This window comes from Leopardus geoffroyi, chromosome A3 (assembly GCF_018350155.1).
Source record: "Leopardus geoffroyi isolate Oge1 chromosome A3, O.geoffroyi_Oge1_pat1.0, whole genome shotgun sequence".
NCBI lineage: Eukaryota > Metazoa > Chordata > Mammalia > Carnivora > Felidae > Leopardus > Leopardus geoffroyi.
Window position 1 is genome coordinate 43,440,191 of NC_059336.1, and position 26,565 is coordinate 43,466,755.

General features: G+C 43.2%; 1 protein-coding gene across 1 annotated transcript in view; it reads left to right on the plus strand.

The window, feature by feature from the left end:
- The window catches only part of KAT14 (lysine acetyltransferase 14), a 37,190-nt gene that overhangs the window by 6,968 nt on the left and 3,657 nt on the right, over positions 1–26,565 (plus strand). Inside the window, exons 4-9 of the mRNA XM_045445400.1 lie at positions 6,922–7,103; positions 9,148–9,564; positions 9,696–10,264; positions 23,236–23,372; positions 24,225–24,400; positions 25,922–26,112. Of these exons, the coding sequence (XP_045301356.1) occupies positions 6,922–7,103; positions 9,148–9,564; positions 9,696–10,264; positions 23,236–23,372; positions 24,225–24,400; positions 25,922–26,112 (1,672 nt within the window). The remainder of the gene's footprint in view (positions 1–6,921; positions 7,104–9,147; positions 9,565–9,695; positions 10,265–23,235; positions 23,373–24,224; positions 24,401–25,921; positions 26,113–26,565) is intronic.

Consider the following 26,565-nt stretch of genomic DNA (forward strand, 5'->3'; position numbering starts at 1 on the left):
ACCAGTGTGGGACTCGATCTCGCGAACCATGAGATCATGACCTGAGCCAAAATCAAGAGTCGGATGCTTAACCGACTGAGCCACCTAGGCACCCCGGAAGTATATACTATTAAAAAATGTAGGTTTCCGGACTTTTCTAGTCCTACTTTAGAGGACACTCTTGGTTTGTACTGAGCATGAAGAGATTTGAAGAGATTCTTAGAATGTTAAAAAATAGAGAGCTTAATTCCATGAGGCTGTTTAATAGTTGGATGAATAACTAATTTGAGGATATAGGATCATTTTGTCCTTTTGAAATCAGTGTCTGATAGAAGGTCGGAGGAAGGAAGATAATGGCAATGGCTGACTTCACCTCTTTAAATTGCTCTTCATTAATAGACTCTTATCAGTATTTGTTTTTATGAACTGGAAAGTAAATACTGGTGATACGTTTTGGTATTATAGTGCTTAGCAAAGTCTAGGCACATTAATACGCACATGGCTTGTTCATTCATTCCTCTACATGATAACGCATTGATTTTACTGCTGAGCACGCCTCATTGGTGGCTGCTTTGGCTCATCACACTCAGATATGCCAGGGCACAGATCTTAAAACCACATGCTTTAACTAAAGATCCATGCAGATCAACAAGATTTTTATTGCCATTAGGGATTAGTGAGTTTCCAACTGCATTTACAAATTGTATGAGATTCTGATTGTTAGTTGCCATCTTCAATCCTGTGTGAAGCTCATATGTCTTGCTTAATTGGGTCAGGGTAGACGTGATACAGGCTCTGATCACATCAGGTCAGAACAGGAAGTTTGTACCTGTCCTTTCTCTGAACGCACTGCGGCCTCTGTTTCCTCGGGCACCGAGAAGACACAGCTCTGCCAGCATCACTCGGAGCTCAGGGAGGGCAGTCGAAAGGAGAGGCGGCTTTCTGAAGGCTCGCTGTGAGGAGAAAATAGAAGAGATTCAGTACATTTTTACAAAAGGAGTTATTTTTGTTCTTGAGTTATTTAGTAGTACTAAGAAAAGAATTGACAGTATAACTGGTTCTTTTCTTAAAGAAAGGGAATCTGTTGTCTTAGTTTAATGATTTAGCACTATTTATGGAACTTAATATACCCCATTTATAAAGCACAAGAAAGGGAAAAAAACTGATAAAATTAGATCTTGGAATGTTTTCCTGATCTCTCAGTGCCATTCTGCTTAGTGGATTGTCTTCTAGAAGAAATTGGATTTAAATTGCCTGTTTTTAAGGATTTTGCTATATTTTAACATAAGTTGTTCAGTTGTTTCATTTGTTCATTTGTAGAGTATGTTTGGAGAGGAATCAGCCAAGGCTTTTTTTTTTTCCTTTTTAATCCTTTACTGAAAGGCATTAATTACTCTCCAGTTTCTGTGTGGTTTAACTATTAAACTAGTGGTTTTTGGCCATGTTAGTGAATCACTAGAATTACCATTTACTTATTTGAATCAAGCCCCCCCGCTTTTTGTAAATACATTCATTTTGAAAAGAAACTTCACACCGCCATGATAAGTGGAAAATTCGTATCATTTGCCATACATAGAATGAAACTATAAAAATAGGTGTGCTAAAAATAACACAATGTTATTGAATTATAGCTGGATCTCATGGCCCATAAAGGCAATCAAAGCCCTCTTTCTTGATCAGAAAGGGAAGCAGTGTGTGCTTTAAGTTAGAACTTAAAGCAACCAACTTTCTTCTTGATCTAACCAGAAGGAATGAGAGATCATTAAAAATTACTCTGTGATTCCTTGTCGATTAGCTCCCTACGTCAACGTTGTCCTTTGCTTTTGGAACTCTGCTATAAGCATTGGTGATTGGAAAAGCCACCGAAACCCCTTGCCCAAGGCAGTCAGCACGTGCTCAGACGGCTCTGTGTGTGAACATCCACAGAATCACTATGCCCCAGGGAAGCGGCCTGCAGAGAACATGTACAGTTAGACTTTTTTCATAGCTATTGAAGATTTTAATTCTGTTATCCATAGAACATTCTTTAAATTCCTAACAAGATAAGCATTTCTCATTTGCCATATGACCTAAGAGAATAGTGTGCTGTGTAATGAAGTGCGGGATTTGAATACATTTTCTTTTAGATGTTTACAGGTTTTTCATTCGTGTCTTTAATGTTTTCTTAAAGTTTAAATATGTAAAGGCTTACTTAAATGGCTTTATGTTATCTATTATGGAAATAAGTGTAAAAGTATTCAAAAGCCAGGGTGCCTGGGTGGCTCATTTGGTGGAGCATCCGACTTCCACTCAGGGCATGATCTTGCAGTTTGTGAGTTCAAGCCCCACGTCAGGCTCTGTGCTGACATCTCGGAGCCTGGAGCCTGCTTCAGATTCTGTGTTGCCCGAGTCGCCCTCTCTCTCTGCCCCTCCCCCACTCGCACTCTGTCTCTCTCTCAAAAAATGAATAAACATGTTTTAAAAAAAGTATTTAAAAGCTTTAATTAATTGCTGCAGTTTAATTGCCTTTGTATGTGTGATCATTTAATCTGCTTTTATAATCCTGACCTTGAATTTTTCCAGGATTAAAAAAATTTTTTTTTTTAATTCCAGATTGTCTAGGTGGCTCGGTTGGTTAAGTGTCCGACTTCGGCTCAGATCATGATCTCACTGCTTGTGAGTCCCGCGTTGGGCTATGTGCTGTTAGCCCAGAGCCTGGAGCCTGCTTCAGATTCTGTCTCCATCTCTCTGTGCCCCTCCCCTGCTCACACACTGTCTCTCTCTCAAATATAATATACATTAAAAATTTGTTTTTAATTCAATATTTAAAAAAAATTTTTTTTAATTTTTTTAAATTTATTTTTGAGACAGAGAGAGACAGGGCATGAGCAGGGGAGGGGCAGAGAGAGAGCAAGACACAGAACCAGAAACAGGCTCCAGGCTCTGAGCTGTCAGCACGCAGGGCTTGAACTCACGGAGTGTGAGATCATGACCTGAGCTGAAGTCAGATGCTTAACCGACTGAGCCACCCAGGTGCCCCTTTAATTTAATATTTTTTCATTCCAGTGTAGTTAACATACAGTGTTATATTAATTTCAGGTATGGAGTATATAGGAGGTATAACTTTGAATAATGAAGAATACTTTGAATACTTTTTTCTATTACTGTATTTCATTGATTTCTAAGATGCACACTTTTTTTTTAAGTTTATTTATTTATTTTGATAGAGACAGAGACAGTGCAAATGGGAGAGGGGCAGAGGGAGAAGGAGACAGAGAATCCCAAGCAGGCTCTGCACTATCAGTGACGCGGAGCTCAAACCCATGAAATCGTGAGATCATGACCTGAGCCAAAACCAAGAGTTGAACGCCTAACCAACTGAGCCACCCAGGCACCCCAAGATGCACATGTTTTAAAATTTTTGCATCTCTTTAAAACATTTTTTTTTTAAATTTCACATTTCTGACATCTGGATACATCTTATAAGGGATAGTGTGTCATAACTGATGGCTAGTTTTCTTCTTTTGTTGTACATAAAATGGTATATCTTAAAGTCAGTGGGTCTTACATATGATGAAATATGATAAAGCACATTCATAGTATTTAAAATTTTTTATTTTATTATTTTTTAATGTTTATTTTTTGAGAGGGAGAGAGACCAAGCATGAGCAGGGGAGGGGCAGAGAGAGAGGAAGACACAGCATCCGAAGCAGGCTCCAGGCTCTGAGCTGTCAGCACAGAGCCCGATGCGGGACTCAAACTCACAGGCTGTGAGATCATGACCTGAGCTGAAGTCAGACGCCCAACCAACTGAGCCACCCAGGAGCCCTCTTAGCGCTTCTTGATTCTATACTTTTTTGTTTCTTATTTTGTATCTCCTTTATCAGGAATCAACTCAGTGAAGGCAGTGATTTTGACTTATTTTCCTCCCATTGTTCTATCCCCAGCTTCTTTTTTTAAAAATGTTTATATATTTTTGAGGGGGAGGAAGGGGCAGAGAGAGAGGGAGACACAGAATCTGAAGCAGGCTCCAGGCTTGGAGCTGTCAGCACAGAGGCCGACGTGGGGCTCGAACTCACAAGCCACGAGATCGAGACTTGAGCTGAAGTTGGACACTAAACCAACTGAGCCACCCAGGCACTCCTAAAATTTTTTAAACGGTATGACAAAGATTCCAGGGGGATGGCAGAGTAGGAAGCACCAGAAGTCTGTTCCCACCTAGACAACAAACAGTTGAAATGGCAGAATCTGTCTGATGTAACTATTTTGGATCTCTGGATCTATATTGAAGGCTTGTAACTTCCAAGAGGAGATTTGGAAGGTAAATTGCAGTTGAATTTGGTCAAATTCAGCTGTTAGTAACGTTTACCCATTCCACACCCTTCAACCCTGTGTCAGGCAGCAACACACTTGTTCCCCAAGCAGCTCACACGCAGCTTGTGGGAGCCAGGGTAGACAAAAAGGACCCTGTCCTCCAAATGCCAGGAATCTGTGCTCTGGTTGCTGATTGCTGCTTCTCATCACAGAAATGCAGATGAAGAGGTGGGTTGCACCTCCCCTGAATGGTTGCAAACCCTTCTCCCTCTGGTTGAAATGACTTGAAGGAGATTTAAAGGGCTGGCACTCCCCCCCGCCCCCATTTTATTTTTCTCTTTGTCCCCTTTGTGGAGCCAGACTTTAAAGATAAGACAATCAAAAGTAACCACATATACAGAGAAAATTAGAAAGTCACCATGCATGCCCAGGGAAAGGCACAGTCTCAGAAATGACCCGGGAAGACCTTAAGTTTATACCTCAGGTTGATCTTTGATACACAGACACCCTACAACAATAAAAACAACAACAACAACAACAACAACAACAACAGACACAAAAACCCATAAATCTCAGAGGAGGAAAAGAATCTGATTTCCAGAGTTACTACATTATTAAATTCAAATATCCAATTTCAACAAAAAATTACAAGGAATACAAAGAAACAGGAAAATATGGCCCATTCAAAGGAAAAAACAATAAAACAACAGAAACTGTCCCTGTAAAAGACCTACTGGCGGATCTATAAGACAGACTTTACAACTGTCTTAAAGATGTCCTAAGAACTGACGTGGAGAAAGTCAAGAAAATGTTGTATAAACAAAATAGACATGTCAGCAAAGAGATAAAAAACCTAAAAAGAAACCAAAAAGAAATTCTGCAGCTGAAAAATACAGTAGCTGAAATGAAAAATTCCCTGGAGGGATTGAGAAGCAGCTTTGAGTGGGCAGAAGAAAGAGTAAGTGAGTCTGAGAGTAGGACAGTGGGAGTTTCTGGGTCTGAACAACAGAAAGAAGAAAGACGGAAGAGGGGCACCTGAGTAGCTCAGTTGTTTGAGTGGCTGACTTTGCCTCAGATCATGATCTCACTACTCGAGGGTTCCAGCCCCATGTCGGGCTCTGTGCTGACAGCTCACAGCTCAGAGCCTGGTGCCTGCTTCAGATTCTGTCTCTGTCTCTGCCCCTCCCCTGCTCAAGCTCTGTCTCTCTCTCAAATGTAAATAAACATTTAAAAAATTTTTTTTAAAAAAGAAAAGTGGGCAGAGCCTGAGGACCTGGGGAGGCACCATCAGCTGGTGTATGAAAGTAAGTGGAACCCCTCCCCTCCCATATCCTTTGGGCAAGAGGAGGGAGGCTTGGATAGTTTAGAAAAAGATACAAATGTGGGAGAGGTGCTCTGGGACCAAAACACTGGGGAGGAAACTGAGGTGTCTTTGTCCCCATCTCAGAAAATGCTCATGCCTATTAAAGTTTATATTTGTGGGGTTTTTTTCTTTGTTTTCTAGCAGATCTTTGTCCCTAAGAATGCTTTTTTCTTTTTGCCTCTTGAGCAATATTTTCCAACTGTTAAGACTGGCCTTCTTACGAAAGACTGTTATAGGATTTCTGGTACTTGTTTTTTAGAACAGTTGCCTTTAAAAGAATTTTCAACAGGAGTCTGAATAGTTAGCATTTTACGTATCATTAAAAACTTTCAAGAGCACCTGGGTGGCTCAATTGGTTAAGCATCCAACTCTTGATGGTAACTCAGGTCTTGATCTTGGGGCTGTGAGTTCAAGCCCTGCCTTGCTCAGTGCTGGTGTGAAGGCTTTTCATTATATACTTTTTTTTTTTTTTTTTTTTTTGCCAAAGTTGGTTATTCCCCCAAAGTTCAACTCTTTATGAAACACACTGTATAGTTTTATTTCACTTTACTATTTGTACAGGCAAATAGGAGCAGACTGAGAGGTGCATCTGGGGTAAAATGAGAGGTGCTTCTGGGGTAAAATGAACTGTTTACCAGGGCCAATGATTCTCTTGCTTGCTTTCTTGAGAGCTGGTTCTAATTCACATATAAAAGCAACTTCATTTGGGGCACCTGGGTGGCTCAGTCGGTTGAGCATCTGACTCTTGGTTTCGGCTCAGGTCATGATCCCAGCGTCATGGGACCGAGCCCCACGTTGGGCTCTGAGCTGAGTATGGAACCTGCTTGAGATATTACCTCTCTCTCTCTCCCCCTCTTTCTCTCCTCTCTGCACTGTCAGTGCAGAGCCCGACATGGGGCTTGATCTCACAAACCCTGAGATCATGACCTGAGCTGAAATCAAGAGTCTGACACTTAACCAGCTGAGCCCCCAGGCACCCATGTGATAAGTGTTTTGTGAGCTTTGTTTGAATTATTTTGTTTAATCCCCACAGCAACCTTGTGAGTTAAGTTGTTATCCTAATTTTAAAAAAGAGGAAACTGAGGCAGCCAGAAGGTGGTAGAGCCAGGATTTGAAGCCAGACAGGCTCCAGAGCCTCTCCCTTGACTCTTATGCTCTGTTCCTTCAAAGATTGGAGGTTCCATAGCATAACACAGTCTTGGAGTCCTAGAGTATCTGGAGAGTGTATTTTCCACATAATGCCAAAATTGAAAAGCCAATAATTTTTAAATTCTTGGACTCTCCAGGAAGAAGACTTCGACCTGGTGGAGCACAGTAGCGGGTTGCCTCAGTGTGGGAAGCCCCATGTTCTTCCGTTCAGGGGCTCAAGAGTTCGGAGAACCAGGATGGTGGAAGCTCGTTCACAACAAGCCACCAACAATGAAGCCTGAAGGAGAGAAGCTGTCTGCCTCTACCCTGAAAGTAAAAGGTACTCTTGTGAGAACACTATAGCACGTGCTGGCCAGGCCGGAGCCAAGCAAGCATGAGTTTATAAGACCTCCTGCTTGTAAGGCATAGGCCAGCTGCCTCTCTGGAGCTACTCTGCTTGGCAAGTGTATTATTACGACACATTTTGTGTATGCTGTAAATAAATACCATACAAAAAATATTTTAGCATTTCCTAATCAAGTTACCAGTTCTGGAAATGTCCTTTGGTATCTGCAAGGTTCTCTATTTTCTTTTTTCTTTTAATGTTTATTTAAAAAACTTTTTTTTTTTTTTTTAAAGTTTATTTATTTTTGGGACAGAGAGAGACAGAGCATGAACGGGGGAGGGGCAGAGAGAGAGGGAGACACAGAATCGGAAACAGGCTCCAGGCTCTGAGCCATCAGCCCAGAGCCCGACGCGGGGCTCGAACTCACGGACCGCGAGATCGTGACCTGGCTGAAGTCGGATGCTTAACCGACTGCGCCACCCAGGCGCCCCAAAAAACTTTTAATATTTATTTTAGAGAGAGAGACAGGGTGCAAGTGGGGGGTGGGCAGAGAGAGAGAGGGAGACACAGAATCTGAAGCAGGCTCTAGGCTCTGAGCTGTCAGCACAGAGCCCAACGCGGGGCTTGAACCTAGGACCTTGAGATCATGACCTGAGCCAAAGTCGATGCTCCACCGACTGAGCCACCCAGGTGGCCCAAAAATGTTTATTTATTTTTAAAAGAGAGAGAGAGAGAGAGAGAGAGAGAGACAGAGAGAGCACACATTCAAGGAGGAGGGGCAGAGAAGGGGTAGGAGGAGGGGCAGAGAAGAAGGGCTGGACAGAGCATCTAAAGCGGACCTTGCACTATCAGAGTCAGATGCTTAATTGACTGGGTCACCCAGGTGCCCCAAGCTTCTCTATTTTCAATCTCATTTTTTTTTTTTACAGCTTTTTATGTGGAAATTTGTAAACACCCACCAATATGAAGAGAGTGGTGTAATGAGTCCCTATGTACCTTTCTCCTCACTTCAGCAGTTCACTGCTGGCCATCTCAGTTTAATTTGGCCACTGGGTGCTTTCCCCCCCACCCTCCACCCATTCCACACCTTGGATTATTTAGAAGCAAATCCCATCATCAACATCTCATTCTTAAACATCTCAGTACTATCTTTAGGAGATAAGGATTCTTTTTCGTGGCCTAACCTGATGCCATTCTCCCACTTAAAGAAAACTCCTTACAGTCACATATTGGTCTGGGTTTTTTTAATCTAAAAAATTTTATTGAGCTTTAAATTTTTAAAAATATATTTGAGAAAAAAATCAAATAGTGTTGAAAAGTATAAAGCCTGACAGTGTCCTCCTCCCCTACACCTACACCTGCCTGCAGTTTTACTCCCCAGAGTAACCACTGCTGTGTCCTGTGAGTGCTTTTAGCATTTTTAATTGAAAAAATAAACTCATGCTGTAATACTTGTTCTCTATCCCTCTCCCCCACCTTACAAGGAGACCCTGGACATCTTTCCATAGCATTCCATGTAGATCTGCCTTATTTTCTTTTTTTCCAATTGTATCCCATTGAATGACCTTCATAGGATAATATAATAGGACATTCCCACTATTGATGGATATTTTGGTTACTTCTGCCTTTTTGTTGTTGTTATTTTAAATAATACTATATGTGGGTAAATTATTTGTGATAAATTCCTGCTAACAGGTTGCCATATCAAGGGCATGTTTATTCCAAATATTAGTGTTGCCAAATCACCCTCCAAAAAGTTGTAATAAAAATTCACACCTTACTAAAAAGGCATGAAAATACCCATTTCCCCATACTCTTGTTGAACATTACCAAACTTTTAATATTTGCCAATTTCAACAGGCAAATACAGTATTTAATTATTTAAATTTGCATTGTAATCCCTTTTTTCTTGTCAGAAGCACCCCAAGTCCTAGTTTAGGGCATTCGTTGTTGAACATTTCTCTATTTTGAACATGGTAATAGGTTCACAATTAAATTAGCAAAAGAAACTAAAGTTGAGATACTTCTCTTTTGGCAGCCTCCAAACCAGCTTTAGATCCCGTCATTACTGTGGAGGGCCTTCGAAAACGGGCAAGTCGTAATCCCGTGGAATCTGCCATGGAATTAAAAGAGAAAAGGTCTCGTACTCAGGAAGCAAAGGACATTAGGAGAGCCCAGAAGGAAGCAGCTGGCTTTCTGGACAGGAGTACTTCTTCGACCCCTGTGAAGTTTATAAGCCGCGGCCGCAGGCCAGACGTGGTTCTAGAAAAAGGGGAAGTGATTGACTTCTCGTCCTTGAGCTCCTCTGACCGCACCCCTCTGACAAGCCCGTCTCCTTCTCCGTCTCTGGATTTCTCTGCCCCTGGGACCCCCGCCTCTCACTCGGCCACACCCAGCTTGCTTTCAGAGGCGGATCTGATTCCAGATGTGATGCCACCACAAGCCTTGTTTCACGGTAAGACTTGCCTTTCTTGGGTCTTTTGTTTTTCGTGTGCGATAGAATGTGTGTATTTTCACTTTGTGGGCGGTGCGCCCTGCATTTCTTCTTTCCCGTGTCTTGATTACACTGTCTTGCACTCTGCGCAGACGATGACGAGATGGAAGGCGATGGGGTCATAGACCCAGGAATGGAGTATGTACCTCCGCCTGCTGGGGCAGCAGCTTCTGGGGCAGTGGTCGGGGGCAGAAAGAAGGTCAGAGCGCCTGAACAGATAAAGCAGGAGGTGGAGAGCGAGGAGGAAAAGCCTGACAGGATGGACATTGACAGCGAAGACACAGATTCCAACACATCTTTGCAAACGAGGACTCGAGAGAAGAGGAAGCCCCAGCTGGAGAAGGACAGGAAACCTAAAGGGCCCAAGTACACCCCCGTGAGCATCTACGAGGAGAAGCTGCTCCTGAAGAGGCTGGAAGCTTGTCCCAGTGCCGTTGCCATGACGCCAGAAGCTCGCAGACTGAAGCGGAAATTGATTGTCAGACAAGCGAAAAGGGATAGGGGATTACCACTTTTTGACTTGGATCAAGTTGTTAATGCTGCTCTTCTGTTAGTTGATGGAATTTATGGAGCCAAAGAAGGGGGAGTTTCCAGGCTTCCAGCTGGACAAGCCACATACAGAACAACCTGTCAGGACTTCAGAATCCTTGACCGATACCAGGTAAGATTCCCAGGGGCAGCAAATGGGGGCGGGCAGCACTACAGAAGGAGGGGGCACAGCTGTGCTTGACTGGAAGTCCTGAGTGACTTCGGGAGAGAGAAGGAAACAGCAAGGGAGCAAAATAGAAAAATTTCTGGGCTTTGGTTTTTGAAACTATTCGGTATGAATACCCATGATTACAGCCGGGTTTGTTTGTTTCCTTTGGGCATTCAGGACAGAGCCTTGACGTTTTCTTTGCCTCTCCTAGTCCCGGATGGGGACTGAGTTTGCACATGGTTTGTGTCATAGCCCTGAGCGGCAGGTTTGTTGAGGACATATGATGTAGCAGACCACGTGCTGAGCAGAATCGGAGGACGTGTAAACATCTGTGTAGTTAGGAGACAACGCGTAAAAATAGATCCCTGTGTGGCAGCATAGCTTGAGAATATTCAGGGGAATCCAAGTCTGTGAGTGCTCCTGGGAATGGTCAATTCCACTCAGAACTTCGAGAATGCGCCTTCCCAGAGCAGGAATGACAGGTCTGATTTCCCTGAGTCTTTGTTAGCACTTGCTCCTAAACAGCCTTTAACTAGTTTTGCTAATCTGATGAAATCGAATCTTTTATTTATATGTTTCTGATTACATTCTTATATCTCTGCCTGTGAATTGCTAAATAGGATTAAATAATTGCTAAATAAGATTATTTGCACGTTTTCTGTCTTCTTTGGAAACTAGTGGGCTGATATTGCTGGTGTTGTGATCTTATTCTATGAGGTACCGTGTGTGGGGCTTTTTCTTCCACTGTGTTGGGCATGTGGTGTGTGGGCTCTTTCAATTTGAAACTCTCCTAGAGCTCTGGAACATCTTAATTTCCTATATTCTATTTTTTCTCTCTCTCTCTCTCTTAAATGTTTATTTATTTATTTTGATGGTGGGAGCAGGGGAGGGGCAGAGAGAGGGAGAGAGAGAATCTCAAGCAGGCCTCACTCTATCAGTACAGAGCCCAACATGGAGCTGGATCTCACAAACCATGAGATCATGACCTGAGCCGAAATCAGGAGCCGGTCGCTCAACCGATTGAGTCACTCAAGCGTCCCATCTCTGTTCTGTCTTTTTGGAGCACACCTATTATTTGGATATTGAACCCTGTACACTAGGGGTTGGCAGGCCTTCTGTAAAGGGTCAGACAGTAAATGGTTTTGGCTTTGCAGGCCACACAGTCTGAGTTGCAACTACTCAACTCTGCTGTTGTGTGAAAGCAATATATAATGGATGGGCATGGCTGTGTCCCAGTAACACATTATTTACTAAAACAGGCTGGATCTGGCCTGTGGGATATAGTTTGCTGACAACCCCTACTCTAGGTGGATCCCTTAATTTTCTTTTTTTTTCCTATTTTGCATCTTGCCTGGGAAGTAGTAACCTGCCTGCCTACACCCTAGAGGTGAATGGGGTGGTCCAGGAGCCTACCATTCAGCTGGAAAACTTCCCTGAGTCTCCCTGTTTTCAGTCCCATCTTGGCTTGGCCAGGTGCTCTGGTGTCCAGAGTGTTTCCCGAGCATCTCCAGACACTCTGGTCTTCTGCCCATGGAGGGAAAGATCATTTCTGGATGTGGGCATTGGGGGTGTAGTTAGAGGCTTTAACCTCTTAGGTAGAGAGACTCTCAATCCGGAGTCTTCTTGCCCAGTCTCAGTGTTAGCAGGACCTGATTGATGCCTTGTTGCCTTTCCTGAGGCTCTGCGTGTATATCATCCTGCTCCTGGCCTGTCTTCACTGCTGCCTTAAGTTCTGGCTCTCTCGTCTCAGGTGTTTGCCACTTACTCATGTGCTTGAACTGCAGTCACCTGTTCGCCTGTTCTTTCTTCTTGTGGGTTGTGGGTTTGTCTTTTTAATCCCTGTACTTAATTTTTTAAATTATGACATGTGTCCTTTAGCTACAGAAGAATACATAGGACATGTTATAGTTTATGGGTTAATTAAATAAATACTTTTGTATCTGTCTCTTGGGTTAAGAAACAGAACATTAGCAAAAAAGAAAGAAGAAAGAAAGAAAGAAAGAAAGACAGACAGACAGACTGAGCATACAAGCACCTTGGAAGTTCTGTGTACTGCCTACTCCCTCCCCCTAAGAGGGAGCCGCTCTGAGTTTTTTATGTCACTTTTAGTTTTTAAAAAACTAAGTAGGAGGCACAAATCTAGCTGTGTAAGAAATTGCCACTATTAGATGAAGGCTTCCAGGAGAGAATAAGCTAAGCAATCTCTCTGGGTCATTGTTAAAGATTGAATTGTGTCCCCCAAAAGGATATATTGAAGTTTTAACCCCTTGTACCCATGAATGTGAACTTGTTTGGAAATAGGGCCTTTGTAGATGTAATTAGTTAAGATGAGGTCATACTGGAGCAGGGTAGGTACTTAACATGACTGGTATCCTTAGAAGAAGAGAAGAGGCATAGAAACAGACACAGGGAGATCACCATGTGATGACTGAGGCAGAGCGATGTGTCCACAAGGGATACCAATGAATGCTGGCAACACCAGAAGGTAAGAGAAAGTGTGGAACAGATTCTTCCCTAGAATATTCAGAGAGAGCATGGCCCTGCTAACATCTTGATTTCTGACTTCCAGCCTCTAGAACTGTGGAAGAATAAGTTTGTTATTTTAGCCATCACGTTTGTGACAAGCCATTGATATGGCAGCCCCAGGAAGCTCCCACAGTCACATTCTGGCTTCAGGTTCCATGACCCCTTTGTAGAGAAGTCAGTGTTCAAGGTCATTAGGCAGTTCTGGGGAGCGTAAGGCTTACCACAGTCTGAGCCTCAGGCAGGGCTGCAGTGTATAACACTCAGTGTGGCAGAAATCTGGGCAGGGACAGTGGGGCCCTCTGTTTCCTGCGTCTGGACTGATGTGGTTCCTTCCAGCTTGTAGGAGGTCCGAGCAGTTGTTTGTGGGGCATGTGTCCTCAACTGATCCATGGAGTGGGCATGGAGGTTGTAGAGGAGTCTCAGAGTACATGGTGAAGCCAAGCTGAGCACCAGTGAGATTCTGGGCTACAATTCCTTAGGTTTTATAGATGGTCCAGTGTACCCTACGATCCAGTAATCACATTGTTTGGTATTTACCCAGAAAATACAAATATATGAATTCAAAGGATACATGCACCCCTGTGTTTATTGCAGCATTATTTACAACAGCCAAACTATGGAAGCAGCCCATGTCCATCAATAGATGAATAGATAAAGAAGATGGGGTGTGTGTGTATGTATACGTATACATATATGTATATACACACAATGGAATATCAGCCATAAAAAAGAATGAAATCTTGCCATTTGCAACAATATGGATGGAACTAGAGTGTATTATGCTAAGCAAAATAAGTCAGAGAAAGACAAATACTATATGATTTCACTCATATGTGGGATTTAAGAAACAAAACAAACAAGTGAGGGGGAAAAAAGATAAAACCAACCAACAGACTCTTAACTATAGAGAACAAACTGATGGTTACCAGATGGGAGGTGGGTGGGGCAATGGGTGAAATAGGGGATGGGGATTAAAGAGTACACTTATTTTTTTAAAGTTTATTTGTTTAGTTTGAGAGAGAGAGAATGAGTATGAGTGGGGGAGGGACAGAGAGGGAGAGAGAGAATCCCAAGTGGGCTCCACACTGTCAGCGCCAACTGACAGGGCTCCAACTCAGGAGCCCAACTCAGGGCTCGAACTCATGAACCATGAGATCATGACCTGAGCTGAAATCAAGAGTTGGCCGCTTAATCCACTGAGCCACACCCAAGTGCCCCTGAAGAGTACATTTATGGTGAAAAGAATAAAATAAACTGATAAAAATGAATAAATAAAAGATGGTGCAGTGCAGCAGGGACTTATGATAGCCTCTGTAGCTGCCCCTTGAGTGACACCTGTCACCCAGTAGTGATCCTGGGCTGTCCCTTCACTGGAGACTCTTTTGCCCTTCTTCTGTTTTGAATTTTACTGTTTCCTGTGCCTCATCTTTGCCATGTTGTAATTTTAGTCCCTTGTTTTAGTGGAGCATATTCTTAGTGACTTCCTGAGGAAAGCTGCCTGGGAAGTAAAATCGGAGACCTTACATGTCTGAAAGGCCTTGAACTTAAAACCAAAATTCCAAGCTAGTGTTGGGACAGGCTGAGAGACAACTTCAATACCAGAAGCAGTGCTTTCCCTTTGTGAGGGAAAATGAGGCCGAACCTGAGATTCTGTGTACAGACCCATTATCTAGGAGCATCCTTTGCTCCCAACATCTCTTCCTTGAGGTCTTTCCCCCTGGCTAGTCAGTCTCCCAGTCTCAGAACCCTGGTTACCACTTAGAGGAAGAGGGACCTTAGCCTTCAACTTGTACTCCCACCTTCACGCTAGGCGAGCTGTCCCTCCAGAGCGCTGGTTACATCTTCTCTAGAGATGGGACCTCCAGACTTCTGTGGGGAGGCAGCCACCTGGCAGCAGGGGATTGAGGATTTGGGAATCGAACTGCTGTGCACACAACTTTTACCTGCTCCTTCTTCTAAGTACCCCATTTATTCCCAGCTCCAGAGGAGTCTGGTGCTGCCACTGGGTTTTACGAGGGTACTGTGGTACAGATTGGGCTGGTTCACACCTAACCCAAAGCCAGCTTGGGAATTTGGGCTTTAAAGTAGTTAGTATTTATCCATCTGCTTCCCAGATGTTTTTTCCCCCTGATCTTCCTATTTTTGTATGCTTCTCTCCCTTTTTTAGAAGGCTGATTCTGTAGGTTTAGTGGGTTTGGGGAGGGAGTAAAATTGTGCATTTAATCCCCCATCTTAACCTGGAACTTTAGTACCGTTTTAATGCAGCTACACAAGGAGCAGCTCTAAATGCATTTGTTCAATCCATACTCTTTCTTGTTTTCTGATAAATGTAGTCATAGCTATAAATATCCCTACAATACTGCTTTAGCTGTGACTCATGAAGTGATGGGAGTTTATTATCAATCAGTACTAAGCATTTTGTAATTTTTCTCATTATTTCCTCTGTAACACAACAGTTTGTTTCTTGGTTTGTTTACTTTTTACATATATAGAAATATTTAAGGTATCTTTTAGTAATTGATTTAATTTCTAATCAAATATGTGTTGTCAGAGAAAGTATATTATGTTGATTCTTTGCTATAAAGAAAGTTATATGCTCAATTTTTACTCTTTTTGTAGGTTCTAACTTAGGACATCTATTTTTTCTCTTAATTTTTTAATATTATCATGTGGTCTTCCCTTCAAACAGAATATTTTTGTGTGCTCTTATCTGTCTTTTTTCTTTTGTGTTGTTTAGACAACAGTAAACCTCACTAAATTATTTATTCACCCTTACTTCCTATCATTTCTTCCTAGGTTAATTTCTTGCTAGACTACTTCCTCTAACAGTTTTTAAAAATCTGGTCTTTTTGAGTTTAATTTTGAATACCTGTATGCCTAAGAATATCTTCATTTCACTCTTCAATTTAAATGATAGTGTAGCTGGATATAAAATTGTAATTTTGTTTTTTCTTTCAACATTTTGAAATTATTACTCCTGAGAGCCTCACTGTTTGTCTCATTCTTCTTTCTTTGTAGATGATCTCCTGTTTTATCCTCTCATACCTTGGAAGCTTTCAGAATCTTGTCTTTGTTTCTGATCTTTAATTTTATTTGCGCATTTAAAGTTGTTTTTTTTTTTTTTTTATCTCATTTATCGTGTACTTCTCCTTCAGTCACAGGTGTCTTATATGCTAATATGCTGTCAAAAACCAGTAACCTCTGTTTCAGAGCCCAGTACAACACAAGACAACACAAGAGTTTGGGATAAACACAACACAAGAGTTTGGGATAAAAAGAAACAGTAGGATTTATTGCTCTGCCAGGCAAAGGAGGTTACAGCAGGCTAAGGCCTTCAAAACTGCAAGCCTGCCAGGAGGAAGGGTCTGGGGGTTCTATAGGGAAATACAGGATCTAGCCTGTTTTGTCAGGAATTGTGTCTGTGCTGCCAGCCTTGTTTGTCATGTCTTCAGCTTGGTACTGGGTTCCCAAAACAAAAGGCTAAGAAGGGAGGAGAGGAGGTTTCCGAAGAGAGTGAAAAGGTTACTTAAAATTTTTTTTTTAATGTTTTATTTATTTTCAAGAGAAATAGCACAAGTGAGGGAGGAGCAGAGAGAGGGAGACACAGAATCTGAAGCAGGCTCCAGGCTCTTGAGCTGTCAGCACATGGCCCGATGCCGGGCTCGAACTCAAGAACTGCAAAATCATGACCTGAGCTGAAGTCAGATGCTTAACTGACTGAGCCACCCAGGCGCCCCAAACAGATTACTTTAAAGTGGAGCTTCACTGGGGTGCCTGGATCGCTCAGTTGGTTGAGCCTCCAACTCTTGATTTTGGCTCAGGTCATGATCCCAGGGTGGTGGGTTTGAGCCCTGTGTCTCACTCTGTGCTGAGAGTGGAGCCTGTTTAAGGTTCTTTCTCCCTCTGCCCCTCTCTCTCTCTCACTTGCACGTACCCTCTCTCTAAAATTAAAAAAAGAAAATTGAGCTTCACTGAAGCATTAGTGTGAGCATTTAGATTTTTGTTCAACTTTATGCTTTTAAGCAGTTTGATCTTTTTTTTTTTTTTTTTTCTCAACGTTTTTTTTATTTATTTTTGGGACAGAGAGAGACAGAGCATGAACGGGGGAGGGCAGAGAGAGAGGGAGACACAGAATCGGAAACAGGCTCCAGGCTCTGAGCCATCAGCCCAGAGCCCGATGCGGGGCTCGAACCCACGGACCGCGAGATCGTGACCTGGCTGAAGTCGGACGCTTAACCGACTGTGCCACCCAGGCGCCCCTTAAGCAGTTTGATCTTGACATTTATCCTCCTCTTGTTCTCTGAGCTTCCTGGATTTGTGCTTTTTGGTGTGGTGTCTTGATTAATTTGGGAAATTCTCAGTCATTATTGCTTCAAATATTTCTTCTGTTCCTTTCTCTCTTTTCTTTCTGGTATTCCTATTATGTGTATTTTACACCTTTTGTCCTTGTAACACAGTTTTGGATGTTCTGTTCTGGGTTTTTTAGTCTTCTTTTATCTTTATTTTTCAATTTTGGAAGTTCCTCTTGACATATTCTTGAGCTCAGAAGTTCTTTCTTCAGCCATGTCCAGTCTACTAAAGAGCCCACAAAGGTGATTCTTCATTTCTCTTACAACATTTTTGATCCCTAGCATTTCTTCTTGATTCTTTTTAGAATTTCCATCTCTCTGCTTAAATTGTCTGTCTGTTCTTATGTGTTGTCTGCTTTGTCTATTAGAGCCCTTAACATACTAATCATAGTTGTTTTAAATTCCCAGTCTAATAATTCCAACATGTCTGCCTTGTCTGAGTGGTTCTGATGCTTTCTCTGTCTCTTTTAGACTGTGTTTTTGGATGGTTTTTTTTTTTAATGTTTATTTATTGAGAGATAGTGTGTGCGCACAAATGTGCAAACTGGGTAGGGGCAGAGAGAGAGGGAGAGAGAATCCCAAGCAGGCTCTGCACTGTCAGCACAGAGCCCTTCACAGCTCAGTCCCACAAACTGTGAGATCGTGGCCTGAACCAAAATCAGGAGTTGGACACTCAACCAATTGAGCCAACCAGGTGTCCCCAGAGTGTGGGTTTTTTTTTTTGTTTTTTTTTTTGCCTTTTAATATGCCTTGTAATTTTTAGTTGAAAGCCACATATGACCTACTGGGGAAAAGGAACTGTGGAAAGTAGACCTTTGGTGGTATGGTGGTGAGCCTTCTGTGGTCCTAAGATTAGTTCTCAGTCTGTTAGTGAACACGCGCCTCTGGGCTGTGACCGACACAGGCTGCATGGGATAACTGGCGGGAGCTGGAGATGGGCAATTCCCTTTCCACAAGTTGGTTAGGCTCTGATGAAACCCAGTAGGTTAGGCTCTGGTAAAATACTTTCTCTTGAGTGCAGGCCTTGTTAAGAAGACAAAGTACTCTGAAGTATTTTCAGAACAGCTGCTTTTTCCCTGCCGGAAGCCTGAGGGGATTTTGCTTTGATCCCTACCATGAGAACCTGGTAGAGCTCCTGGAGGTAAAAGTCACGAAAATGTGCATCTGCCACCCAGAGTTTTGTCTCTCAGAGGTTTCCACATTGTGTCTCCAGCAATTTGCTTGTTGCTCATTAAGTTTTCCTACTGGGCACTGGTTCCTGGAGGTTTCTATTCTGCTAAGTTATGATTCTCTGTATGCACGTGTTTGTCTTTCCAGTTTTGGGGAGAGTAGTGTGCCCTGTGATCTCAATTCTCTGATGGATCCAAGAAGAGTTGTCGATTTTCAGTTTGTTTAACCTCTTGTTAGAATGTATTGACAGCTTCCATTCTCCTTTTATGCTGGACAGGAAACCAGAAGTCTTCTTACATGATTCTTTAATCTGGGAAATTCTGATTTTTTTAAAAGTAGGCTCCATGCCCAGCGTGGGGCTTGAACTCATGACCCTGAGATCAAGAGTCATATGCTCTGCCAACTGAGCCAGCAAGGTGCCCCCCATCTGGAAAAGTCCTTATCATTGTGTCTTGTGTTTTTTTTTTTTTTTAATGTCTATTTATTTATTTTGAGAGAGAGAGAGAGAGAACGCATGCACGAGTGGGAGAGGGGCAGAGGGGGAGAGAGAGAGAGAGAGAGAGAGAGAGAGAGAGAATCTTAAGCAGGCTGCACACCCATTGTGGAGCCCTTTGTGGGGCTTGATCTCACAAACTGTGAGATCATGACCTGAGCTGCAATCAAGAGTTGGATGGTTAACTGACTGAGCCACCCAGGTGCCTCTATCATTGCTTCTTTAAATATATTCCTCCTTTTCTGGACTCCTAATATGGATGTTGACACATTAATTCTTTCCTTTCTCTCTTCCTTTGCCTTTGTGAAGAGATCCTAAATCTGTCCCTTACTCATTCAGTGAGTGCTTTGTTTCAGTGGTCATGCATTTAATGTCCAGTAAGGAGTAAGAGATCCATCATAACTACACTCATTCCTGTTTCTAGGTTTATTACCCTGGAGTCCATTTATTATGTTGTTTTTTTTTTAACGACCTTATTGAGATACAATTCATATACCACACAATCCCATTTAAAGTGTACAATTTGGTGGTTTCTGCTATATTCACAGAGTTGGATAACCATCATCATAATTAATTTTAGAGCATTTTCATCAGTATTACTGCCCCCCCCCCCCCCCAGCTCCCAGCTTCTGTAGATTTACTTATTTTGGACATTTCGCATAAATGGAACCCTATAATACATAGTCTTTTCTGACTGCATTCTTTCACAGCATGTTTTTAAGATTTGTCCATGTTGTAGTATAGATTAGCATGTCATTCCCTTTTATGGCTACTTAATACCCCATTGTATAGGCGTACCACATTTTGTTTATCCACTCATCAGTTGATGGACACTTGGGTTGTTTCCACCTTTTGTTTTTTGGATTTTTTGTTTTGAGTTTATTTTATTCATTTTGAGAGAAAGAGAGAGAGGGAGAGGGAGAGAATCCCAAGCCGGCTCCACACTGTCAGCACAGGACCCAACATGGATCTGAACTCATCAGCCGCAAGATCATGACCCGAGCTGAAATCAAGAATTGGACACTCAGTCAGCTAAGCCACTGAGGCACCCCTGTTTCCACCTTTTGGCTGTTGTGAATAATGCCGCTTGAACATTGGTGTAGATGTCTTTGTGTGGACATAGGTTTTTATTTCTCTTGGGTATATATCCAGGAGTTGGAATGCCCAGTTAAATGGTAACATTTTGTTTAACATGCCGAAGGACTGCTAGACTGTTTTCCAAAATCACCAGCACTTCATAAAGATCCTGATTTCTCCACACCATCCTTACCAATGCTTGTTACTCTTTTTGATTGTAGCCATCTTTGTGGAAGTCAAGTGGTATCTCGTTGTAGTTTGGGTTTGCATTTCCCTGATGACTGTTTATTTGCTTTTTGAAAATTCTTGGCTGTCTGGTGTTTCCAGTGCAGTTGGTTTACTTTGCTTTCTTTTCATTTACACTCTTTGTTGACATATCTTTTTTTTTTTTCCCCTGTGAAAGAATATTCTCTTGGTGTCACCAGATGCCTTTGCTGGTATAAACACCTGAAGGGAAGAGCAAAAGCCTGGTTCCTGGCTTGACACCCTGTTAGCAAGTTTGAGGCTCCAGCAGTGTCCTGATGTGACCCCTCCAGCTGACACTTGCTGGCAAAGTTGATTGGCCGAGGTCCACCCAGAGCAGACCTTGCAAGAGGAAGTGGCCTAACTCGGAAGCTCCCCCTCCCCACCTGTGGTGCGGAGCCTTTCTCTGCTCTGGGCTGGCCTTTGCCACCTCACGTGGACCCGGCCACCTTTGGTCCCTCCCTGGGGTTTCTCACAGCCTTTGTGTTCCGTCCTCCCTCTCACTTTTGTGGCATCTTTCAAGACAGATAGGAAGGAACACAGCAGCCCATCTAGTGCTCCTTTTATTTAGAACTAGAAGTTTGAAGAAACTCATTTAACATTTTCCAAACTTATTTGACTTTGGCATGCTTCTTTCCCCACCATTTTGTCATTCAGCAAACCTAAGTTGAATACTTCATGTGTGCCAAGCACTCTTCTAGCTGGGGACACCGCCGCAAATTAGGGCAGAAGGTGCCCACCCTATGGAGCGGGGAGATGACAGGACTAACTCACTAAACGGGATCATTTCCTGCAAGGCAGGTGTTGCGGTGGAGGGGAAGAGCAGAAGGCAGTGGTAGCATGTTGGATGGGTGCTTAAGGACAGTCTTGTGGTGGAAGTAGCACTTGGCCCAGTCCTGGTCCACAAGGAGGAGGCAGGCTGAAGGGGGTTCAGGGCAGAAGGCCCAGGGGCAGGCCCCCAGGCAGCAGGTAGTTTGCTGTGGTGGGCTGGAACATAGTGATGGCAGAGGAAGTGGGTAGGAGGTGAGGTTGCCGAGGTAACAGGACAGATCCTGTAAGTCCCAGGTAAGAACTTTGAATTGCAAGGGAAGGCCAAATAGGAATTTTGACCAAGGGAAGTGAATTTACTTGTTTTTAAAAGAAGCTCCTGGCTCTGTGTGGAACATGGGTGATAAAGGCTGAGAGTGGCAGCAGAGAAACCAATAGGAAGCAGCGGTAGTGATCCAGGCAGAAGTTGAAGGTGGTCTAGACTAGGGTGAAAGCAGAGATGGCAAGAAGTTGGGGTACTGGGCAACATCTGTGGAGTTCCACAAAACTGACCCCGAAACATTAACCAGATCGTCTCTCATGGGCCAGTGGTTCGGTGACTGGTATTTCAGTCATCTGTTGCTGCACAGCAAGTCATTCCAAGACTTAGAGGCTTAAAACAATATTTAATATTTCTTCTGATTCTCTGGGTTGACTGGGCTCGACTGGGTGGTGGTTCTACCCTGTGTGCTGAAGGCTGAGGTCACTCACGTGGCTGCCTTCAACAGGAAGCTGGATCAGGTTTGGAATGACCAGGATGGCTTTCCTCCAGGCTGGTCTCCATGTGGCCTCTACGCATTCAGTGGTCCAGCCTGGACACCATGGCTGCTGGACACAAAGAGAGAGAAAGTAGAAGCTTCCTGTCCTCTTAGGGCCTGGGCTCAGGGTCGCAGAATGTTACTTCTGCACTTGGTAATTGGCCAAGGCCTGTCACAGGCCCACCCTCATTCAAGGGGAGGGAACAGACTCTGCTGTTTGACATGAGGAGCCACAGCACCCCACAGGTACAGGAGGAAGTGTTGAGGCCGTGTTTGGACACTACATGCCATAGCTCTGAATTGCCCTCCCAGACTTACTTGAAAGTGCTGGAAGAATTTCAAAGTCATCCTTTCAAAGTTTTGGTGTCCAGTTTGGGATAGTAATAAGAGAAATTATAAAGAAGAAATTCTTGCTCTCCTTCCAAGAAAGTTATTTTCTAAGCTAAAGAGCAAACTGACTCTCCAAAAACAACTCAGGTTTCTAAACTTCGTCCAGCCCTTGGCAAACCACTTTATAAGTGTGCCTTTTCATCTTCCATCTGGGCTCTTTGCTGTAAAATCCTAATTGCACATGTTCTGTTACTACACGACCGAGGGCCCTGGGGCAGCACTCCCGGAAACAGACATCTCCAGTCGGGCTCCCAGTGTGAAACCCACCTGTTCTGTTAGGACACTCACCTAAGAAACGCAGACCACCTTCTCATTCAACCGCTGGCGGGGCTTCTCTGCTGTCTTGATTTATCTTAGGAATGCTAATCTACATCAGTCTTACCCTTATCAAATTTACTCATTGGAAGAGAGGCATATTTTATTTATTTACTTCTTAATTTTTTTTTTTAATGTTTATTTTTGAGAGACAGAGTGTGAGTAGGGGAGCGACAGAAAGGGGGGGGGGAGATGCAGAATTGGAAGCAGGCTCCAGGCTTTGAGCTGTCAGCACAGAGCCCAACGTGGGGCTCTAACTCATAAACCATGAGACCATGACCTGAGCCGAAGTCAGACGCTCAACTGACTGAGCCACCCAGCGTCCCGAGTCATCTTTTAATGAGTCCATACACAGGGGCAGCAGTAATTGGCCCCTACCGCTCTGTGGATAACAGACTGCTCCTACAATGTGACCCACGTGTCTGTTACCCAGTTGACGCTAGTGCAGGTTAGTATCTGATGACTGGGTTGGTTGTGTTATCAGGCGAAATGAAACTTGCGGAAGCCGTAAATCCAGTGCTCAGTCCTGCATTTCACCCACTTAAATGACTTAAAATTTTTTTTAAGTGACTTAAAATTTTGTTAATTATTTAGATTTTAAACTGTTACAAACGGCCGTAGTTTTTCATATCTAATTTTATGCAAAGGTACCTATGAGGTTTGTACTGAAACTTGAGCTCTCCAAAGAAGTAATACAAAAAGACCTACTTTCTAACACAAAGCAATGTCCTAAGTACTAATTATCTGATAAGTTAAACCAGTCTTTTGAGTGGCTATTTTTACATCACTGGGGTTCCTTTCTCCTAGACTGCCTTGCCATCCAGGAAAGGGTTTCGGCACCAGACCACTAAGTTTCTGTATCGTTTGGTGGGATCAGAAAATATGGCTGTGGACCAGAGTATCGTCAGCCCTTACACCTCTCGGATCTTGAAACCTTACATCAGGTACGCGGGGAAGAGCTGTGATGTCGAGTGTGTTGTGAGGAATGGCATTTGTGGCTTCTCCGCCCTGGTCCCCTGTTAGAGTGAGTCAAGACCAACCCTGTAAGCAGGCGTCGGCACGGACTCCCCGTGCAGTCTGATCCTTGCCTTATTTGAACTGTACGTTTTTTTGCAGAAAGGATGGTCGTTTGACAGAAGTGTAAAAAGCATGAACAAGTTAACACTGTTAGATTGTATTTCATTGTGTTTCTTTTAAATTTTAAAGTTGTGTATATTTAGTAGTCTGTAAAATGAGAACATGGGAGAGATGCCTCACTTGGGCTTGTATCTGGGGTGATGATGAGTCTTCTTGTCTAGGCAGTGCTGTGGAAGCCGAGCTGGCTAGGACCCCCCAGTGCTGTCTTGAGAAAGCGTGTTGTCTTGATTGCCACAATGGTCCCAGAGTCCCAGGATCCTCCTTGCCCAGCACCGCCATCCCAGACCGGCCCCGTGAGAAGCAGTGTGAGAGCCTGCCCCAGCGGCCCTGGCAGAGCTGGACCATCCCTCCCTGGGCTGTGTCCTGGGCTGGAGCTCTCAGGGTTGAGTCAGGCTGCTGTTTGTTTCCTCACTCTGTTTGTTCAGGCTCCAGCACAAGCAGGCTTCCTGGTCAGTACAGAGGGGTTTGGTCTGATATATGTTAACAGAGCAAATTTTAAATTTCATGCCAGAAAAGTATCGTAGCTCTTATCAAGCTCTCTGCCATATAAAGTAGCAGATTGAAGAGTTTATGTGAATCAGTTGGCTAGGAATAATACTGGGTATTTTTCTTGACTTGAATTTGTTCTTTTCTTGAATCTTGTTCTTCTCTTCTTGGAGGCGTGATTATGAAACTAAGCCACCCAAACTGCAGCTCCTGTCACAGATTCGCTCCCACCTGCATAGGAGTGACCCTCATTGGACCCCGGAAGCTGACGCACCTCTTGATTACTGCTACGTCCGGCCAAATCACATCCCAACAATAAACTCTATGTGTCAGGAGTTTTTCTGGCCTGGTATGTTCCCCCTCCCAAACTAGGCAGATCAGTTTTCTGTCTAGTTCACGTTAGTAATTTTTCTTAAATTAGTGCATGCTGTGTGACTCTAAAACCTTTACTCACAATTTCATTTAGTTTGTCTCTACTCTCATGGAAAGAGTAAAATATGAACACCTCTTTCTTCCTAAGTTCAAGAAGGAGCCAGCAATTAAAGTAATAAACAGTGTTTTTGTATGTTTCTCAGTGCTGCCAGAGTAAAAGATTCATCCTATTTTGCTTCTACATATGTTTAGATACCAGGTAATGTCTACCCATGGTATACAGACTGGTAGTTTGGACATGTTTGGACATTTTTTATTTTTTGCTTAATAATTCTGTAATTTTGTTTACTTAGCTGTTACTTGGAGAGTGTTAGTACAGCCAAAAGGGTTTTTTTTGTTTTTGTTTTTTTTGTTTTTCCTTGAGTTTATTTATTTTGAGAGAGGAAAACATGAGCGGGACTGGGAGAGAGAGCTAGAATCCCAAGCAGGCTCACGCCGTCAGCACAGAGCCTGATGTGGGGCTTGAACCCACAAACTGAGATCATGACCTGAGCCAAAGTCAGACGCTTAGCCAACCGAGCCACCTAGGCTCCCCAAAAAGGTATTTTTAAAAAGCCAAATACCCCAATTGCAGACTTTGAAAATAAGAGTAAACCCAATACGATTTGTCATTTTATCAGTCTTAATATATTGTCTTTCTGAAAACCGAAGCCATCAATTAAAGGAGCACATTTTCATTGTTAAATATAAGCCTGTTCTTTGTGGATCTGCCTTACTGCACTGCTTTGAAAGTAAAGGAAAATTACATGTCCTCCAGAGGTTAGATAAGATTTCCTCAGGATTAGAGCTGTGTCTTCTTTGTTGTGTGGTAATCATGTAACAGTGCACGTGGTGGCAGACTTGTGCTTGTTCTTTTGGGAGCGGTATGGAGGCCGAAAGCATTCTGGGAGCATCTACTATTTCTTGACCTTATGCTGGGTTGCCTTCCATACATGATGCATGGAATCATTTTTGTTTAAACCCCTTTATTGTCCAATGTAGCATTTGTACAAAAGAGCTTATAAATTATACTTGTATGAGGTGAGGAACACAATAATGTGAGTTCTCTGGATCTCTGCTCCCACCCTATGAGGTCTAAGTATGCAGACGCTGAGGCCCACACATTTGGAAAGGCGTTAGCTGACACACGTTGTAGAAGTGGCTAAGTTCAAAGCCAGAGAGATGTATCCCATTCTAAACCTGGGTGCTCTCTGCTACCCACCCTATCCTGCCTACTTCTTTTAACATGTGTACTTGGAAAAGATGCTGTTAATTTTGATATTTTCTAAAATTCACTTTTGTTTTTATGATCTGAATGTATGAGGTCTATGCTAATATCTTTGTCTTCAGTTTTTTGTTTTTTGGTTTTTTTTAGCATGCAGGTGTAGACCAAACAGCTTGTCATGTGTTAATTCCAAAAGGCACATGGTTTTAATATCAAATTAACTCTTCTCCGTAGGCATTGACCTGTCTGAGTGCCTGCAGTATCCAGACTTCAGTGTGGTTGTCCTTTATAAAAAAGTTATCATTGCCTTTGGCTTCATGGTTCCTGACGTGAAGTACAACGAAGCTTACATTTCATTTCTGTTTGTCCATCCTGAGTGGAGAAGAGCAGGGATCGCAACTTTCATGATTTATCATCTGATTCAGGTAAGGCGTCTGGGCTCCCCTGGAAGACTTGAGGAGGGACGGGGCTGAGCTGGGCCTTCCTAGCACGGCCCAACAGAATGGGTGGCCTCGCAAACCCAGTAAAAGAACGACAGTGACCATCACACAGATAAGAATCTTTGGCCCTCTAAAATAAGATCGCTGTTGGGGCGCCTGGGTGGCTCAGTTGGTTGAGCAGCCAACTTCAGCTCAGGTCATGATCTCACAGTTCATGAGTTTGAGCCCTGCATCGGGCTCACTGCTGTCAGTGCAGAGCCTGCTTCAGATCTTCTGTCTCTCTCTTTGCCTCTCTCTCTTTCTCTCTCTCTCTCTCTCTCTCTCTCAAAAAAAAAAAAAAAAAAAAAGGAAAAGAAAAGAAAACCCTTGACCCTCTAAAATAAGATCACTATTCAGGCCCAGGTTTCAAAGAAACCAGTTTGAGGGGCACCTGGGTGG